We start from the raw sequence: 21,165 nt of genomic DNA on the forward strand, positions 1-21,165 counted from the left end.
GTGTTCTGACTCAGGTCTCCAACTGGTACTTCAGCCCCACCCCTAGTCTCAATATTACATGTTAGGAGCCCAGGAGACTTTCTGAAAGACGATACCACACACAGTATGGTCTCCTCCCTAGTTCATTAGCCCCCGTTGCCAGCCTCCATTCATCCTACCCATCCCACCCACTTCATAGCCAAAAATATCCAATCAGTAAGGAAAGTGTGGGCTTCTTGTGGGGCCAAGCCTCCTTTGCGTATTTCTTCATCTTGGGTTCGTTTACAGATTCAGGGTTATAGACTGCAGGGTTTGGTGTGGGGTTTATGGTCACTGCCAATGGCACAACAGGAAGTCCACGTCAGGGGCGAGGTTTGGGTATAGCATTGGCAAGCCACCAATGAGTGCTGTCCCATGGATGCCATGAGGTTGGGAGCCTGTTTCACTATGTGTGGGGGGAAGGCTCCCGTATAGTCCTCGACTGAAGGCAAAGTTCTGTATGTGCCTGCTTCCTGTCTCCTCCAGGCCCAGAGAGCCAGAGCCCTCCATCCGTTTCTTCTTGACTGGAACCACTGCACCATGTTCCAGAAGCTACCAACAGAGGGATCCACATCCTCTGGGTAGCATCTTCCTCACTGAAAGTCACCCATGAGTTCTTCCTCTTCCTCTTTGGTCTCTGAATGTCCAGATTTCCCTCCTCAAGAGTGAGAGTTGAAATTCGTTTGTTGTGGGCAGTATTATCTGTCAAGTTATCAAGCCTGGTCTCCTCTTCTAGAAGTCCCAGAAAACCCTTGAGTTCATCATCCTCTCCACCCATCTTCTCATCTCCCTTAACAGCTGATGGCAATGTTTGAGGCTTCTCTCGCAGAGTGTATGCCCTTGTGGATGCACCAAATGAGACCGCGGAATCAATGGCAATCTCTTGAGGCTTGTGAGGTTCCACCCGAATGTGACCCAAGAAAGAGTCATGAGTGCTGCTGAGATCTATCAAGAAAACTCTCTTCAGGTGCTTGTGGTAAACCAGTGCTGCATGGAGCAAGACTGGTGATAGATGGTGAAGTCACACAAATCAGGGTTTCTCCCAAATAAGTAATACTTCTTCTCTTCAATAATCAGTGTCTCCTTTCACTACAAGATGCAAGCCAGGTGGGGGCTTGCCTTCCTAGGTCAGGCAGTCGAACAGCCGGAGGCTGGAGCCATCTTGCGTCTCCCCCTCCCATTTGGCGACCCAAAACACACTGGGAAACTGGGAGGCCAAGAGGGAAGAGGCGGCCTCCCAGCAGCCTGTGCCGACTCTTGGTGTTTTTAGGCCTCAGTGGGGACAGGAAACAGTTAAGGATAGAGCTACAAGTAAGTTCAACAACACTCCCATCTTAGTGACTTTAAGAACTAAGGCTAGTGCTCTGTTGTGTAGAAGAGCACATATAGGCTGCATGGGAACCATCTTAGGTTCCATAGTCATAAGCAGAATCAAGGTGTAGGTCTCATAAATAAAGCACTATTAAAAATGATAGAAAGCCTAAGGAAACAGTAAAAGAGGATGACATTGTCCTAGGGAAAACCTTCTCTTCTCCAAAACGTGAGAGAATGAGATACAGATCAGGACAGAGGAAGAACTATGAGGGGAAGGCCAAGGCTAACTGGCAACATCAACAGAGAATGTTTACCTGTACTGTGCTCAGTCTTCCCTCCGGTGGTAGAATGCTTCTCAGTGGCATGCTTATCAGCTACATATTTCTCAGTGACAGGTTTGTCAACCACATTCTTCTCGGTGACAGGTTTGTCAACCATGTGCTTCTCAGTGGCAAAGTTGTCAGCCATGTGCTTCTCTAGGGTTTCTTCTTTGGGTATGCCAGTGGCCTGCTGACCAGTGGCACCCTCCTTTTCCTTATTGCTCTTCTCCTTCTCTGCTTTCTTCTTGAGTGCTTCTTCACTGGGAATGGGAGGAAAGCGATATTTCACAGGAGACCCTATATATAGGGGCTTCACTTTGGAGACTTCACTTCTCTTTGGAGACTGTGGATATGCTTTTGAAGTTGTCCTGGAAAACAAAAATAAGGCAGAACAGATACCGTACTTGACCATAAAACTCTTCGTAAGAAGTTTTGTTCCAGCTGAGCCGTGGTGGCACACACCTTTAATCCCAGCACTTGGGAGGCAGAGGCAGGCAGATCTCTGTGAGTTCGATGCAAGCCTATTCTACAGAGTGAGTTCCAGGACAGATTCCAAAGCTACAGAGAAACCCTGTCTTGAAAAAAAAAACAAAAAAGGAAAACAGAATAAACTGAATAACTTCATCCTTCTATAGAAACAATAAAAGGGCTTATTATACTCTCCCAAAAGTCATCCCAAAAGAGATAAATTTTAAGAAATTCAGCTGGTAATACATGTCCAAATTATGTTAAAACATAATCATTTATGCTTTATCACAATGTTTAGGATGGTACCATGGTTTGGATACAATTAGTAAATGTGTAAATGCATGTATGTCTGTATGTGTATATGCGGAGGCCAGAGATTGATATCAGTGTCTTTCTATATCACCCTCCATATTTTTTTTTTTGAGAAAGGGCTTCTCTGCGTAGCCTTGGCTGTCCTGGAACTCACTCTGTAGATCAGTCTGGTCTTGAACTCAGAGATCCACCTGCCTCTGCATCTTGATGAGTACTTGGAGTAAAGGCATGAGTCAGCACCACCTGGCAAAAAAACCACTCTTAATATGGGTTACACCATGAATGAGGAGGGGAGCTGAATAAAAAAGAGAAAGTGAGGATCTGGGCATTATCATTTATCTCTCTCTGCCTCCTGACTATGAATGCAATGTAACCAGCTGCTTTAAGCTCCTAGTGTCATGCTTTCCCCAACTGTACCTTCAAACTGTGAATCAAATTCAACCTTTCCTTAAGTTGCTTTTGTCAAGTATTTTGTCACAGTTATGAGAAAAGCAACTAATATAAAGCATGAACTGGTCACAAGCTTAGCAGCCTTAAAGTCACCATCAGAATGCCAACATGACATTCTTATCTGCTTTAAATGGCTCACTAATGCAAAATGAGGTCACATTCTCTATCTGGCAGAACTGAAGCATAATGGTCAGGTGGAAGTTAACATCACACCACTGATGTTGAGGTTCTGTTATAAGTAAACTGGGCCAAGCACTCATGACTACACATTAAAAAACAACAAACTGAGGGAAATCTGGAAAGGAAAAATTTAGGAACTTGAACAGGAACCTAAGAAGCAAACATTACTAACAACATACAAGAGATTAGAGAAAGCCGGGCAGTGGTGGTGCACGCCCTTAATCCCAGCACTGGGGAGGCAGAGGCAGGCGAATCTCTGTGAGTTTGAGGCCAGCCTGGTCTACAGAGCTAGTTCTAGGACAGGAATCAAAAGCTACAGAGAAACACTGTCTCGAAAATAAAAAAAATAAAAAAATAAACAAAACAACACAACAACAACAACAAAAACCCTTCTACCTGTTAAGAGAGAATAGATTATTTGGGATAAAACTCATGAAGGCTGTTTATAATCCCTCATTCCAACTCCTCATTAATAAACAAAATATGCTAATATACAGACAGACACACACATACAGAGAGGGAGGAAGGGAAGGAAGGAGGGAGGGAGAGAGGGGCATAATGGGCAACCAAAATATAAAATATAGTCTTGAAGTTCTTAATTTTATTGGTGTTTAGAATATCCAGAACATCTTGCCTCTATATATGTTTAAATGGATTTAGCATCCTGTTGGCCAACGTGCAAGAGGAGTACATCTTGAACAAGACACAGTTGGTCTGGCAGGTTCCATAATTCTCTAGTCAGGCTGACTCAGAGTACTACAAGCCAAGGGAAGCTTGGCAGTGTTATTTTTTTCTAGGTCCCAGAAATATGTATCTAAGCTGAGGGAAGAAAATAAGCTTAAGTTAATTGGGAGAAGTCATGGTGCTTTTTATAGAGCTTTATTTCGAAGTATGTACACATCTATTTATTCAGAGCCAATGTCAGTGATGTAGGCAGGAAGGAAACTGGTATTAATTATAGTTTTTCTTAAATAAGAAAAACAGTCCTGAGAGCATAAATGACTTTTTCCTAAGAGATACGAATAGTGAGAACAGGGCTGGCATCCAAGTACTGATATTTGCTTTTATAGTTTTTAGTTTTAGTTTGCTACTTTAATTTTTTTTCAGGTTCAATGATACTGTAATAGGGAATTTAAAAAGTATGCTTGGGGAGTTGAAGGAGGCCTTCTTGTAGCACAGAGCAGGATTATGTAACTTGGATTTTTTATTTGTTTGTTTTTCAAGACAGGGTTTCTCTCTGTAGCTTTGAAGCCTGTTCCTGGAATTTGCTCTGTAGACCAGGCTGGTCTCAAACTCACAGAGATTAAAGGCGTGTGCCACCACTGCCCAACTTGAGTATATAACTTTTTAAAGCTGCATGACTAGCAAACAATAGTAACAAACACCTCCCTCTGTAAGTACAATGGCAAAAATAATTCTCTAGAGGCAGCTTCATACTTCTGTATGTGAATGGACTGCAAAGTGGAACCCCAAAGGAATCCCCATACACACCTCCTGGAATTTGGTTTTATTTTCTTCAGTGCTATCTAATGCTAAGTATGGTTAACACAGTCCACAGTAGACACACTGGATAGGAGAGAGGGTTCTATGATTAAATACAACTCAGTCAACAGTCTGAAATTTATTACTTTCCAGAGAGAAAAAGAAAGCCTATATACACTACCTTACCTCACAAACTGACACCATGGTATGCGGCAGTAACGAGGACTCAACACCACTGTCATGGGGTTTCTGACCTGAATCTAACCTCAAGTAAACTTCCAAACCAACCTAAATCAAAGACCAGCCCTCAAATGAACTATCTTGTATGTCAAGATCATGAAAAAAGTAAAACTAAGGAACTGTTGTTACAAGTTAAGAGACCTAAAAGTGAGGTATGGTGGCACATGTCTATAATCCTAGAATTTGGAAGGTGGAGGCAAGATGATCAGGAATTCAAAGCCATTCTCAGTTACACAGTGAGTTCAAGGATGGCCTAGTATATATAAAATCCTATCAAACACACACAAAGATAAATAGTGAATAACAAAATAAAGAAGACTAAGGTGATTAAATTATCAAATACATTGTGGTACTCTTTGCAGACTGGCTCCTGGGCTGGGGTGTAGTAACATTATAAAGTACCTTATTAAGACAACTGACCAAAACTATGTATATACATACATACATATATATATATATACTATAGATTAAGTATATCAAAGTAATTTTCTAATTTTCACATACCACGAGTATGTGTATTAGTTACTTTTGGCACTGCTTCAACAAAATGTCCAAAAAAGTAACTTATGAAAGAGTTTATTTTGGTTTATGTTTAAGGGACTGCATGCAGCCCATCATGGTACAGAAAGTATGGCAGCATGAATGCGAGAAGGAGATAGTCAGTTAAACTTCATCCAATTAATCAAAGGGAGAGAAATGCTTCTACTCATATTCCTCCGTTTTTTCTTTCTTTCTTTCTTTCTTTATTTTTTTAAAATTTATTTAACTTTATTTTATGTGCATTGGTATGAAGGTATCAGATCCCCTGGAACTGGAGTTACAGACAGTTGTGAGCTGCCATGTGGGTGCTGGGATTTGAACCTGGGTCCTCTAGAAGACCAGCCAGTGATCTTAACCACTGAGCCATCTCTCCAGCCCCCTCTTTCATTTTTGAATTTTCAGTTTGAGACTCCAGGTTATGGGATAGTGCCATTCATATTCAGGGTGAGTCTCCTCTCCTTAGTTAAACCTCTTTAGAGACTCCCTCAAAGACATGCACGGAGGTGTTTCTCCTAGGTGATTCCAAATCCAACCAAGTTGACAGTGAAGACCAACTATCACAGTGTGTAAAAGAATGTCTTTGTTCTTTAGGGACATATCATCAGAAACATACTTTCAACAGTTCTGGGAGAAAAAGATAGATGTCTACTGACAGGGTAAGAATGGTGAAACAAATGTAGATGAAAGGGTATTTTCAGTTCTTTAAAGCTGAAAAAGTTGAAATAGAAAGGCTTAAAAATTGGTCCAAATTCAAATGATCCTTTGTTTAGACTTAAACATATAGTATATCTGTATACTGGGTAAGTATACAAATATGTGTACCTGCAGAACCAGGTACAAAAGATGTCATCCTTTACAAGTAAAAATTCAGATAAGAATGTAAATGCCAAGCCAGGCGGTGGTGGTACACACCTTTAATCCCTGCACTCAGGAGGCAGAGGCAGGAGGATCTCTGTGAGTTTGAGACCAGCATGGTCTACAAGAGCTAGTTCCAGGACAGGCTCCAAAGCTCCAGAGAAACCCTGTCTCGAAAAACCAAAAAAAAAAAAAAAAGAAAGAAAAGAAAAGAAAAAGAAATAAAGAAAACCGGTCCACATGACTATCATAATGACCAAACACCAACTTATAATATTTAGCACAGAACAATTGGAAGCATAAGTAATATATTAAGACTCAGAAGCAGAAACAGGCTAAGGAAACATTTTTGGCCACATTTGATTTCTTCTCTCTAGATTTTTAGCTTTGTTCCATATACTAGTTTCAGAGTGTAGTTGAAGCTAAGTCTTCTAGAACTCATAGAAATATCTGACAATACAAACAATGAAAAGAAACAACCACTTAAAAGAGTAATGCTAGTAATATACATAACTATCAAACCGGGGCTTAATTTACCTGAGATCAAGGAGGATACTGTAATGTCAGAGCTTAAGAGTTCACATTCATCACATAAGTAGCCTGAGCTTTGGGATCAGAATTCAAAATAATTAAGTGTTGTGCTTTCCTGTCGCTTTAAGGAACAAGCCACGCCCACTCCCATTACCTCTGACCTGTCCTGCTTCCTTGACTTGCTCACGTGTTTTCTCTCTCTCTCTCCTTTTATCTCTCTTCCATCTTCCTCTTGGAGAGGCAGCTTCGCTTCTGCCTCTCTCCCCACTTCTCTGCTTTCCCCTTCTCTGTCTCTTTCTCCTCCTCCTCCTCTCTCTCTCTCCCTCTCTCTCTCTGTCCTCCCTTCACCCTTCCTCCTCCATAACCCCCTGAATAAACATTCAACCTCACCCTGCATGTCGTGTCTATCCATGTTTCTGTCTTCTGCCCGCCCGCCATATGTCTCCCTGCCTGGGACCAGCCATTGCTCAGGGACCAGCAGCCTTCTCTGCCTGGGGCCCACTGCCTGCTGCCACATGGCCCACCACGACTGCTCTGAGATCAGCAGCTGTCTCTGCCTGGGACTGGCTGCTCCCAGGGCCCACTGTCTGCCGCCACACGGCCCGCCACCACCACTCAGGCCACCACTTTGGGACTGGCAGCCATTTCTGCCTGGGACTGGCTGCTCCCAGAGCCTGCTGCCTGCCACCACATGGCCCGCTACCACCATTTGGGACCTACAGCATTTCTGCTGCCTACTGCCGCGGGGATCTTGCAGCATTTTTTAAAAAACAACACTAAGCATACCTTTCAAAGCCACTGAAAGACCCCAGTGCTGGGCAGTCTTTCAGGCTGAGGAGACCCTCCCAAGGAGCAGCGAGTCACTCTTCGGATGCAAATAGCAAGAGGCTTTATTAAGTACTTAAGTACACAGGTACCTGGGGCGACTTAGTCTTTCGGAAGACAAGCGCGCCTGCAGACTGGGGGAAGGTCTTTTTATAGGAAAGAGGGCAGCAGAAGCAGATTACAGAAGCAAATGCATCGTTAGTGGTCAGTTGGAATGGGGCCAGGGGCACAGGGGGTTTTTCCTTTCCCAGCACAGATGTATGGGAACAGACATCCTGTTAATTGATGTCCTGTCCTAATCTATGGATATAAAGATCCTGTTTTGCAGCCAGGGACCCTGACCTTACTCTGCACTTATAGTCGTACGTCAAAAGCTTTGTGAAATGACGTTACAGCAGATAAGCTGGGATCTTTCATAGGGGGAGTTGTCTCTTCTGTGAATTACTGATATTCTAAATTGGGCACGTATACTGACTATAGGCATCCTGTTTCCCTAAGCAACCGGGATGTTCTCATTAGAGCAGGCCAGCTGCGGGTTCCTTATCGCTTGGGGCCAGATGGCTGACCGGCTGACCGCGGATATCTTGCCTGGCTTTTCCACCCTTGCTTTCAAGTCGAACTTCCCTGCTCTAATTACTTGCGTTGCTCCAAAGTTTAAGCCTTGCAAAATGGCATTACTGCTGCTTAGTGAGTGGGGGTCTTTCACCACAAGCTTTTTTGTATGTTTTTAAAGGACTGGAGAGATGGCTCAATGGGTAAGAGTACTGGCTGGGGGAGTTTTCTGGATGACATTCAGTGAAGAGATGCTAGGAAACAAATTTAAACCTGGTTACCTTCACCACGTAAAAACAGGCATCTTGACTTACGGGACTCTTATGACAGAGAGCCTGAGGAAGCAAGCTCCACAGGGAGCTAAAGCCAGGAGAAAATACAGCCCTGGGAGCCAACCCAGTCCTGGAACACTGGCAGACCAGGATTGAGCCAACAACCTGACTCAGAGTTGGTGACCTCCACCAGAACCAGAGTGGGACTGAACCAGCTACCTAGGACACAGAGAGAACAAGCTCTACCAGAAGCAGAAGCCAGGAGCAAACCCAGTCCTGGGACACAGGCGGATCAGGACTGAGCCAGCTACTAGATCCAGAGTCAAAAATCTCCACTGGAACAGGTACGGGGGAGGAACCCCTGAGGAAGTGAGCCAGAGATAGAGACTGCTAAGGGTCCAGATGTGAATCCAGGACCTTCAAGGGAGTAGACCTAAGCCAACACCCTGGTGGATCTGGGCCAGAGTCTAGGACCTCCCAAGAACTAGGCCTGAGCCAGGACCTCTGTCATCCTGGGTGTGAGTAAACCTGGACCTCTGAGGGAATAGGCAAGAACCAGAAATCTTGGCAGGGCCAGGCGCGAGTCTGGAACCTCAGAGAGAGTAGGCCTGAGCCAGGTCCTCTGTGGGTTCCAGCACTGGTTTGTGACATCAAAGGGAATAGGCAGGAACCTGGAACCCCTGCGGGTCTGAGCACCTAAGCAGGTCCCCTGCGGGTTCAGGCGCACCCTAGCCTGGAACCTTCCAGGCAATAGACCAGAACCAGAAACCTTTCCACGTCCAACTCCAACCTAGGGACTTCTGCAGAATGGAATCCAGACCAGGATTTACAGATACAGGTCAAAGCCAGTTACCTAAGCCAAAGTTGCCCTGAGGTAAGGAACTCCACCTGGGGCAACAAATTCCACAGGAGTGAAACAGAACTAGACTCCTAGGACAGAGAGAGCCTGAGGAAACAAGCTCCACCAGGAGCAGAAGCCAGGAGCTAATCGAACCCTGGGAGCCAACCCAGTCCCAGAACACTGGCTGATCAGGACTGAGCCAGCAACCTGACTCAGAGTCTGCTATCTCCACCGGAACAAGATTGGGACTGAACCAGTTACCTAAGACACAGAGAGAACAAGCTCCACTAGGAGCAGAAGCCAGGAGAAAACCCAGTCCTGGGACACGGGTGGATCAGGACTGAGCCAGCCAGCGACCAGATCCAGAGTCAGTGATCACCACAACAGGTCCAACTCCAAGCCAGGGCTTCTGCAGGAGGAGATCCAGACCAGCATTTACAGAAACAGATCAATGCCGCAGCCTAGGCCAAAGTAGGCTTGAGACAGCAGACTCCAAGGGACCTAGCAGACCAAAGCAAAGGAGCACTGAGCTACCTCCAGGAACAGGAATAACCAATGGGGTAACTAGAACTGTGACACTGACTGTACCATGATGAACGACCATTTGAGCTTTGGATTCACTGGCACCTAGATTATTCAACAGAATCTCAGACAACCCCAACCACACCTATTAGAGGAAAAGATGAGTAGAAAAGGTAAAAATCACATGCTACACCACAAAGAGCAACACAATACCAGTAAAACCTAAAGAAATTGATCACCAAAAGAATACATAATCCAATAAAAAATGGAGTACAGACCTAAACAGAGAACTCTCAACAGAGGAATCTAAAATGGCTGAAAGACACTTAAGAAAATGTTCAACATCCTTAGTCATCAGAGAAATGCAAATCAGAACAACTCTGAGATTTCATCTTACATCTGAAAGAATGGCCAGGATCAAAAACACTGATGACAACTTATGCTAGAGAGGTTGTGGGGAAAAGGGAACACTTCTGCATTGCTGGTGGGAACGCAAGCTGGTATGACGCCTTTGGATGTCAGTGTGGCTATTTCTCAGAAAATTAGGAAACAACCTTCCTCAAGACCCAGTAATACCACTTTTGAGTATATATCCAAAGGATGCTCAATCGTGCCACAAGGACATGTGCTCAACTATGTTCATAGCAGCATTGTTTGTCATAGCCAGAGCAGAGAAACAACCTAAATGGCCCTCAATCGAAGAATGGATAAGGAAAATGTGGTACATTTACACAATGGAGTACTACACAGCAGAAAAAAAATGACAGCTTGAATTTTGCAGGAAAATGGATGGAGCTAGAAAACATTATTTTGAGTGAGGTCACCCAGACACAAAAAGACAATTATCACTCATAGGTGTTTTTTAAACATAAAGCAAAGAAAGTCAGCCTACAAACCACAATCCCAGAGAACTTAGACAATAATGCAGATACTAAGAGAGACTTACATAGATATAATCTACATGGGAAGTAGAAAGTATAAAAAGACAAGATCTCCTGAGTAAATTGGGAGCATGGGGACCTTGGGGGAGGATTGAAGGGGGGAGGGGAGTAGCAGGGACGGGAGCAGAGAAAAATGTAGAGCTTAATAAATATCAATAAGAAAAAAGAGTACTGGCTGTTCTTCTAGAGGATCTGGATTCAAATCCCAGGATCTTCATGGTGGTTCATAACCTTTTTTATCCAGTTCCATGGCAATCTGGCCTCCATGGATACCAGGCACACTCTGGTACACAAACATATATGTGGGTATTTTATATAAAATAATATTTAAAAATTGTTGCCAGGTAGTGGTGGCACATGCCTTTAATCACAGCACTCAAGAGGCAGAGGTAATTCATCTCTGTGAGTCTGAGGCCAGCCTGGTCTACAGAGCATGTTCCAGGAGTTCCAGGGGACAGAGTGAAGCCCTGTCTTGAAAAAAATAAAAAAATGTTTAAAAAATAATTAGAGCCATCAGTAGTCTACGCAGATAAAATGTCAAAAATAAATCAAGCTTATTTATGTGTGACATCATTTTTAATATCAAGTTTCTTTTTCTTCAATATTGAATATATAAAACAAAGTTTATAAAATATGTTAAGATATAAAGAATGAGGGCTGGAGAGATGGCTCAGTGGTTAAGAGCACTGGCTGTTCTTCCAGAGGTCCTGAGTTCAATTCCTAGCAACCACATGATGGCTCACAGCCATCTGTAATGAGATCTGGCACCCTCCTCTAGCGTGTGGGTATACATGGAGAGAGACTGTTGTATACATAATAAACAAATAAATAAATATATATATATATTTTTAAAAATATATAAAGAATGAAAGAACAAATGTCCAAACATTCACAAAATGATAAGACAGGTATTATCATTATGTTGAGGATTCCTGTGTGGCCTTCCCTTGTCTGAGCCCCTTCTTCCCTCACTGAAAGAAGCCAGTATCATCCTGAATATTATTTCTGTCATGTTCTTATTTTTGTAAAAACTAATTTTATCATATTTAATTCTGAAGAACATTTTTTAGGTAGTACATCTTGGAACTAAAAATAAATGGAATCTATTAATGGCATTCCTCTATAACTTGTTTTTTTCATTCGTAACATTTCTGAGATAACCGCTTGTGGTTGTGCGTGGTTGTGACCAATGTCTTTTTATTACTATATAGTTTGGCTGAATTTTCATAAATAATTTAAGCTTGTTGCACATGAGTTCCTATGATTTTCTAGACCAGTCTATAACCATTGTGATTCATCCACTAATTTTCAACCAGTGGGAAATCTATATTTCCTGGCACTTGATTTTTATTTATTTGGAGAGAGGGATTTCAATATATAGCCTATTCTCATGCTGGCCTAGAATTTATATGATCTCTTATGGCTCAGCTACCCAAATATTATGATTATAGATGTGTATAGACACGTACCACCAAAACATCTAGCTTTTTAGTACTGGGGGCATTCGGGGCTGAGGTAGAAACCTAGTGCAATGGAAACACAATCTATGAGGATGGCCCTTGTTAAGACTCCTAGTAATGGGGTATAGGGAGCCTCAACTGGCCATCTCCTCTAACCAGGCAGGCCTTTAGCAGTAGGATTGGGTCACCAAACCAGCTGCAAAACCTTCAACCTACTATTTGTCCTGCCTGCAAGATGTGCTGAGGTAAAGATAGTGCAAAACTTGTAGGTGTGGCGCCAACCAATAACTGGTACAACTTGAGACCCATGCCATGAGAGGGAGCCTATAGCTAACACTGCCTGGATGGCCAGGAACTGGAGGCTGGATGGCTCAAGACCTAGGATAGAACAAAATACAACTGGTAAAAAAAAAGTAAATGAAATGATTCCTAATGATATTCGGCTATTAATTGTAGAGCAATTTTCATTGGTGAGTCTTTATCCAACAACTGCTGGGAGCAGATGCAGAGACCTATAGCCAGATATTAGGTTGAGGGATCTTGGAGAATCCCATGCAAGAAGGGCAAGAAAGATTGTAGGAACCAGAAGGGTTATGGACACCAGAACAAGGTCCACAAAATCGACTAAGTAGGGCTCATAGGGGCTCATAGAGACTGAACCAACAAACAGGGAGCCTGTATATGTCTGACCTAGGTCCTCTGCATATGTTATGATTACGTAGCTTAGTGTTCTTATGGGGCTACTAACAGTGGGAATAGGGCTGTCTCTGACTCTTTTGCCTGCTTTGGGGATCCTTTTTCTCCTACTGGGCTGCCTTATCTTGCCTTGATACAAGGGATGTGCTTAGTCTCATTGTGACTTGTTATGTCATGTATGTTTAATTCATATCCTTGGGAGGCCTGCTTTTTTTTTCTAAAGGGAAAAGGAAGAAGAGTAGATCTAGGGGAAAGGGAAGGTGTAGTGGAAACTAGGAGGATAGAAGGGAGGGGGAACTGTGGGTAGGATGTAATGTATGAGAGAATTTATTAATTAATTTAAAAAGGTAAAACCAAGAAATACTTGCTTCTCTTGAGACCTCTCAACTCTTTCACAAAAGTTAAGTGATGGAGGAAGGTCATTGGTTAAATAAAGAAACTGCCTTGGCCCTGATAGGTTAAAATTTAGATAGGTGGAGTAAACAAAACAGAATGCTGGGAGGAAGAGGAAGTGAGCTCAGATGCCATGCAGCTCTCTCCAGGGCAGACACAATGAAGCAAGCCACCAGGTCAGACATGCTGAATCTTTCCTGGTAAGACTAGTGCTACACAGATTACTAAAAATGGGTTAGGCAAAATATGAGAATTAGCCCGTAAGAGGCTGGAGCTAGTGGGCCAGGCAGTGTTTAAATGAATACAGTTTGTGTGTTGTTATTTCTAGTGTAAAGCTAGCCATGCGGGAGCCGGGCGGGACGAAAGAGCAGGCCCGCAGCTCCCACAACAGTTAAGTATTCTTTTTGATCTTTTTTTCTGTTTTATTTTTGTTTTGTCTTTTTTCTTTATTTTTAGGTTAATCTATAGTGGTATAGTATTTGTGTTTTAATAAATAAATCTTGCCTGAAGATCAGAATGCAAAGCAGCCACACTAGTCAGCCATATAAACTATGCAGTGGTAGCATACACCTTTAATTCCAGCAATAGAAGCTAGGTGGTGGTAGTGCACACCTTAAATCAAAATAGAGAAGAATATTAAGACGGGAAAAGACAGGTCTCATGCTCAGACTCATCCTGAGGATTCATGGAGGCAAGATCGCCATTTCAGTCTAAGGTAACTGGCCGCTTTGCTTTTCTGATCTCCAGCTTGAACCCCAATATCTGTCTGTAGATTTTTATTATTTATGCTACATTAATCATTCTTAATAAGAAGTTCTGAAATCTGAAATGATCCACGTTCCAATGCTTCTTGAACATGATACCATTACTCAAAATTTTCAAAGTCAGCAGTAGTGGCGCATGCCTTTAATCCCAGCACTTGGGAGGTAGAAGCAGGTGGATCTCTATGACTTTAAGGCCAGCCTGAACTACAGAGCAAGTTCCAGGGCAGGCTCTAAAATGCTACACAGAGAAACCCTGTCTTGAAAAAAAATATGTTTCAGATTTCAAATGGTCAGATCAAGGATCCTTAACCAATGAAATCTAAGCAAGCTTTCTCAAATCTAAATAACTGAAATGTGAAGCACCCCTAGTTCCAAGCAGTCCTAATGGACCAAGACAGACCTATACTGAGGACTTGTTTTACAACAAGAAATAAAGACAGTTCCAGTCTCAAAGAAGCTTTGCGGAAGAACACTAACTGAACATAAAATGTTGATACAGTGCAAATGAGCTTCAGATTAACAAGTCTCTAACTGAGGCCTGACCCCTCACTTCATACAAGTCTCCATTCAGTTGCTACACTGAGGGACATATGCTCAAAGTACATTATATACTTGCATGTAGATCATCTTCTAGAACCCTGCAGAAAAAAACATCTGAGTAAACTTGTCTTCAGAACAAAATTGCTAGCCATCAGTAATATGTTAAAGAGACAGACAGTGAGACAGTTAGATGAGGAGGAAAGGAGATGGTAAGCAAGTACCTATGCACAACGCAGTCACTTCAATCTAGAGTTAGAAATGGTACAATTAAAAGAGAAAGGAAAATGCCAGGGGAAATAAAGAAGAGAAAAAATGGAATTGAAGGTCCTAAAGAGAAGATGCTGAATATATCACCTTGGCAAATATGGGTCCTATATATGTTACCAAGCAATAAACTTATAAATGGTTCATCATTTATTCAGAAGATACATTAAGTGTATAGACATATACTCCAAAGGCAGGCATTTGTCCTGCTCACCCATTCCTGTTGGACATACTTTTGTCAGAGCAGAAGCAACAATGTTGGATGGAACCAAACTAAACTAAACTAAACTGACTGTCAACCATCAGAGTTCTGGCAAGGGAAGATGTGCTTACTTGGATTTCACAGGAGAAGATGACCTCTTAGGAATGTCTTCAGGAGGCTCACATCTTCTCAGTGGGGACCCAAGACCCCCAGTGGAAACAGAAGTTGTCACTCGTCCCTTCTTCACTTTCTCCATCTATAGGGGACAAAGAATATGATAGCCACAGCCCATGACTGGTACTGCTTCTACAAGTTGAAAATCTACCTCAGATGAAAGTGATACAGTTTTTTTCCAGTGGGATCAATATAAAGGTCTAATGCTCATGTGGCATGAATCTTTATAGAGATTTGTGATACCATGAGATTGCATTTAAGTCATCAAGTTGGAATGATTTTTTTTTGCTCAACATAGAGATCCTTTGCCCTACACTTTGTTATATTACCAAGAAATAACAGCATAACCATATTAAGGCTCTAAACATAAAAGAACTGGAAAGGGTACAAAAACATACACTTTTAGCTCAGAGGCCTCTGGGCTCTGAGTCTGAAGTACATGGTATTTTCAGCAATAGAGACTTACTTCCCATCTCTTGGAGGGCAACCACAGGCAACAACAATAGTCTATAATGTTTTGGGAGTCTCTTGGACAACCCTGATTAACAACTCAAAAGAGAACTTCTCACACTTGCATATATATATATATATATGAATTAATATGTATATATGTATATATGCATTCATACACATAAATATACATACACACATATGTGTTGTATAACAACAAACAACTAATGAAAAAGAGGCCATGAATTTGAAAGAGAGCAAGAAGTATATAGGAAGGCTTGGAGGGAAGAAAGGAAAGGTAGAAATGGTGTAATTACAATCTCAAAAAATAAAATAATTTAAAAGATTAAGTTCAAATAAATATAAAATATACACTTATTACAAAACCTTTACCAGAAGAAGGTGATTTTAATATCTAAGATGCCAGTTTGTAAACTCTGAGGCATACATGGTATAACGTAGAGTGCAAAACACACATTTCTTAGTAGAAGGGAATGGGTTCCTGCTTAACAGTCATTTTACTGACAATATCTATATGATATAAAAATATTCAAAGGCTATTGTGAGTGAAGGTTGACCTAGACCCTCAGTTTGAGTTGTATACAGAAGCAAGAATCCTAGAACCAGAACCTTAAAGAATAGAAGAAAAATTTTCCAAAGTTTGGGGAAAAAAAACCAAATATATCCCTTGAACAGTCCCTGAAGACTGACAGAAACATAGACCCCAGGTCAATAATAGAAACAATCACACAGTCAGACAAATTACAGTACAGAAAAGAGTGACAGAGGGCAGTTAAACCTACCTGAGATGGCTCTGCTCCTGCCATGGCTCCCTTCCCAGCATCTCCCACACCAGATGAAGGTGTACCTTTCTTCCTCTCAGTGGTCCGGGTTGGAGAGGACTTGTATGAAGATTTGAGAGGGCTTCCAAGAGCTACAAGAGGACAGGCATGGAATACTAGAGAGTTACAGAATAGCCAGAAAATACAGGAAACACAGATGGAAAAGGCAGGAGAATCAGAGATTGAAAAGAATATATTCTATAAGAATATAATGTATAATCCACATTTTTGAAATATGTTTTTTCTACTGTATACAGAATAGATCTTATCTTAAATAAGATTCCCAAGATTCAAGAGTCAAATTTATTTGAGGGGTTAAAAGTGCACTTTGGAGCTAAGCAGACTTTGCATTACCATCTAATAGCTGGATTACCTTGGGAAGGCTACTTAATGTCTCTAAACTCAATTTCCTTACACAGGAAGAACACAGAAGCCCTGACTATTGTCTTTGCAAGTCTGCTTACAAGATTGCGCTTTGGCCAGTATCTAGGAGCTTAGATTTTAGGAAGGTTTGTGTAATTCACTAGTGAGTGCTAAGAAACTGTTTGTAAAAATAATACATTCTAAGTGTGTGAAATTTGGGTATTTGCTCAGTAAAGTTGCCTACATGATTAGTTCCTAGTAAAATCCCAAGGCATTGAATCTTCAGAGTGCTTCCTCAGTTGGCAATACTTTATGTGTATTGTTATATGGAGTATATCCTGTATGACTATCTTAGGAGAACCTTGGAATCTTACATTTGTTTTCCTCTACTTATCATACACTTTTCCCTTTGCTTCTTTGGTTGTGTACCTTGCTACTGTAATAAATCATAGCCATAAGTTATGAGTCCTCAGAGTTCCAATGTTCTTGGGGGCCCCAGAAGCAACTGACATCAGAGGTGGGAACTTGTACAATAACTCCAATTCACAAAAACAAAGTAAAAATAATGTTTGGGAATAGTGGGAGAATAGACCTGTGGTGTTTGTGTAGCTATGGAATTGTTGGCCATACTGTGAAACAGTCAGGATGTTGTGAGGTGAAAGTTGCCTACAGAATTTGAAGATAACTACTGAAACACCAACAGAGTTGCCTCAGGATTTCTTGGCTACTTTTGGCCCTGCTACCTAAACTGAGGTTAATCACGGCTGGGGAATGATTTTAGTTTTCTCCTTCAACAGAAATGGGAAAAAAAACCAACCTTTTCTTGGTTTTGTCATCAGTAGGTGAGTTGGAACTAAGTACTGAAACCAGAACAAGTTTCAAACTAATGTTTTTTTAACTATAATTTTTGTATAAAAATAGATACTGAAAAAAATCAACTTCCAGAAGAGATATAGAGTTTTAAAATTCAACTAGAGATTGCAGCAAATACATCCTTCCTTTGGTCTCTAAACTGTGAAACATCCTGAATACTGTTGGGCTACCTTGGTTACATATAAATGTCCACAGAACAGGTCTCTGATGGCAACATCCAAAAAATCCAAGCTGCTCTTCAGAGCTGTATTTCTGATGCAAAGTGTGGATACTTTCTTGGAAAAGTTATAGTCTGGGAAAGGTTGAAAAGATGAATCATTGCTGTTTCCTGCTTGATTTCTTTTTCTGAGATAGGATTTCTCTGTATAGTTTTGGATAGTATCCTAAAACTTGCTCTGTAGATCAGGCTGGCATTAAAGTCACAGAGATCCTCCTGCCTCTGCCTCCCAAGAATGGGGATTAAAGGCATGTGCCACCACTGCCCGGCTCTGTTTGATTTTTTTAAAGGAGCTATGGTTTATAATAATGGACTTAGGACCTGACTCTACTTACTTTACCTTTTCCTAATATTCACACTTAAGATAAACTATGCATGTTTGTTTCTCCTATGTAGCTGTCCCAAGAAGGAGGATGATTTTTTTACACTTGTCACTAGATAAATGACTAAGCTAAAAAACAAACAACAACAACAAAATAACCAGAAGTCGCATAAACCTATGTTTAAGTTTTTTTTAATTTAGTAGTTTACTTTGAATGATCCCTAAATATAGTGTATCTTTCTGATTAAGCTTATTTAAATATTTCTCTATTTGCTTCTTGAACTTCCTTTCCCACCCATAAAAATATTATATCCTTTTAAAAAGAGGCTTGTACAAGTGTGGTGAATAACTGAGAAATCAAGTTTTGACTGTAAAGCACAATTAATAAAAACTCAGAGACAGATAGTGGGGCTCAAACCAGAAAATCAAAGCAGCCAGCCACTGACTCTTACCTCTACCTAAGTCCGAAAATGGTGATCCTGCCTCCATGAATCCTAAAACCCCAAAATCTATCTCTGGGTTTTTATTAATTGTGCTGCACACTGTGAATAGAATACAAATAAAACCCAGCTTGTAGTGGCGTGGAGGAGGACACTGTCACAAAGGTATCTATGATCTTTGTTTTCCAGAATTGGTCTTGGAAGGTCTCTCTTCCAGAAGAAACTTACCACAATGCCTGTGTAAGCTGCCATGAGCATGAATTTCTGGATCTTGACTGCACATAACTGAGGAAGCGTGATGGGGTAATTTTGATATAGTTCCAACACAGCATATTAAGATGTTATTCACATTCATCAGGCAGATGAACCAGTACCACCAGCAGAGGGGGCTTTGGGACTGATTAGCCTCAGGCAGTCCCTCTTGAATCACAGACTGAAAGGAATTACTCCCACTGTACTAAGCACTCTGGGGCATGGTGAGAGGCACTACAGTGGAAGGTCACATTGTGGGGTGTCTCTTGATAATGAATCTCCTGCTACAAGTGTCCTGAAGTTCTTAGCTTCTTGTTTTCCATAGGAATCTATGAGCCCTCAAGAATGGCACTTCTTGTATGTGTTCTTAATGTCATAACACTGCCTGAGATCTGAAAGGTGGTGAGGTAAGCTTCAACTTACTGGCCAGAACTGTGCTGGGGCCAGGCGAAAAATATTTAGAAGGAACAAGGAAGCAATCTGGCTAAGATATACCTTTAAGGTTAATGGGAGTTCACATGATCAGAATTCTGTAACTCAGTATCAACAAGCTTCCATGGTCGGCAGTACATTCTTAACTTGTCTTAACTCCACGAAACTCATCCTGAGTGACTATATTGGAGAGACTATAGAAGCTTGTGCCTTGTCTTTTCTAGACTTTGTTCCTAGTTGTTTTCTCCTTTGTGGATTTTTGTATATCCTTTCATCATAATAAATAAAAGAGGTGAGTATACCTGTATGCTGAATCTTCTGAGCAAATCATCAAATCTGAGCTTAGTCTTAGGGAATCCCTGAAACATTTTACCTCAAAAATGGGGATACTTCCTACTTGCTAATAATTTGGGATTTGTTGTTGAGTAGAACTGACATACCATATAATTCCCCCTTTAAATGTCCAGTTCAGTGATTATTTAGTATATTCACAATTATAACCATAACTCCAAATCATTTTAAGACTCACAAATAAAACCTTTACCCATTAAGCAGTTACTAACCTTTCTTTCCTCCCCTACTCCTTGTGAAACATTGATCTACTTTCTGTCTCTATGGATTTCTCTATTTCAGATATTTTACATAAGAAGAATCATATAAGTTATGGTATTTTGTGACTGCTTTCTTTTACTTAGAATAGTTTCAAACTTCATCTATCAGCATTCCCTCCCTTCCCTCCCTCCCTCCCTCCCTTCCTTCCTTCCTTCCTTCCTTTTTTTTCCCCCCCGAGACAGGGTTTCTCTGTGTAACAGTCTTGGCTGTCCTAGAACTCACTCTAAAGACCAGGCTGGCATTGAACTCACAGACAGCCGCCTGCCTCTGCCTCCCGAGTGCTGCAATTAAAGGTGTACACCACCTATTGCCCAGCCTCCTTTCCTATTTAAAGCTGAATAATATTCTACTTTACATATATACTTCATTTTGCTTATTTATTCAAGCTGTTTCCACTCGTGGATACTGTAAATAATGCTCTACTGATTTTGAAATATTTTTTAATTTTTCTGGGTCTATATCCAGAAGCAGAATTGGCAAATCAAATACTAACCACTTAAGAGATTTTATACCCAGACATAGTGACATATACTAGCAATCTCAACACTTAGGAGATGGAGGCAGAAAGATCAGGAGTTCAAGGCCAGTTTCAGCTACATAGTGAGTTTGAGAGCAGCCTGGACTACATGAGATTTTGTCCCCCACTGTCCCCCTCCCAAAGCAAATAAAAAGAATAGACCCTATGTAACTTGATGTCATTTTCACCAAATCACTGTATCTTGGTAATGGAGTCTAGACTGGACTTTATGTGGACATTGTGCTGCACATATGCAAATGATAATGCTTGCATTAAATCTTGACATCATGATTTAATTGTATTTGGTTAAGGAAAGCCAGTGTTTGCCAGACTTCAATGTGCAGGCTAGGGAGGATCTCAGAGCCGCCTTTCTACAAAGTTTCCATTGCTGGCTTTTTTTTTCATTTTTTAAAAATATGGGTGTTTGGCTTAAATATAAGTCTGCGTACCACATATATGACAGGTGCCTGCAGAGGCCAGAAGAAGACATTGGATCTCTTGGAACTGGAGGGAAAAATGATTGTGAGCCACCATGTAGGTGTTGGGAACAGATTCTAAGACCTCTGTAAGAACAGCCAGTGCTTTTAACCATTGAGCCATTTCTCCAACCTCCACAGTGCACTTTTGATCACACTAAGCCATCACTGCTTGACAGCCTTTCAAAGTGCTTTTCCTCCTGTCGGCTTTGT

The 21,165-nt window shown here is 41.4% G+C and overlaps 1 protein-coding gene and 1 pseudogene across 1 annotated transcript in view; both read right to left on the reverse strand.

Moving 5' to 3' along the window:
* The window catches only part of LOC121441353 (MAP7 domain-containing protein 2-like), a 78,758-nt gene that overhangs the window by 21,847 nt on the left and 35,746 nt on the right, over positions 1-21,165 (reverse strand). The window contains 3 exon segments of the mRNA XM_041642483.1: positions 1,647-2,020; positions 15,114-15,238; positions 16,410-16,540. Coding sequence (XP_041498417.1) covers positions 1,647-2,020; positions 15,114-15,238; positions 16,410-16,540 — 630 coding nt within the window.
* LOC121441300 lies at positions 173-1,423 on the reverse strand (annotated as a pseudogene).

The sequence above is a fragment of the Microtus oregoni genome, unplaced genomic scaffold (genome assembly GCF_018167655.1).
Source record: "Microtus oregoni isolate MIOR12 unplaced genomic scaffold, Mior012 000074F_ref0000038, whole genome shotgun sequence".
NCBI classification, from domain to species: Eukaryota; Metazoa; Chordata; class Mammalia; order Rodentia; family Cricetidae; genus Microtus; species Microtus oregoni.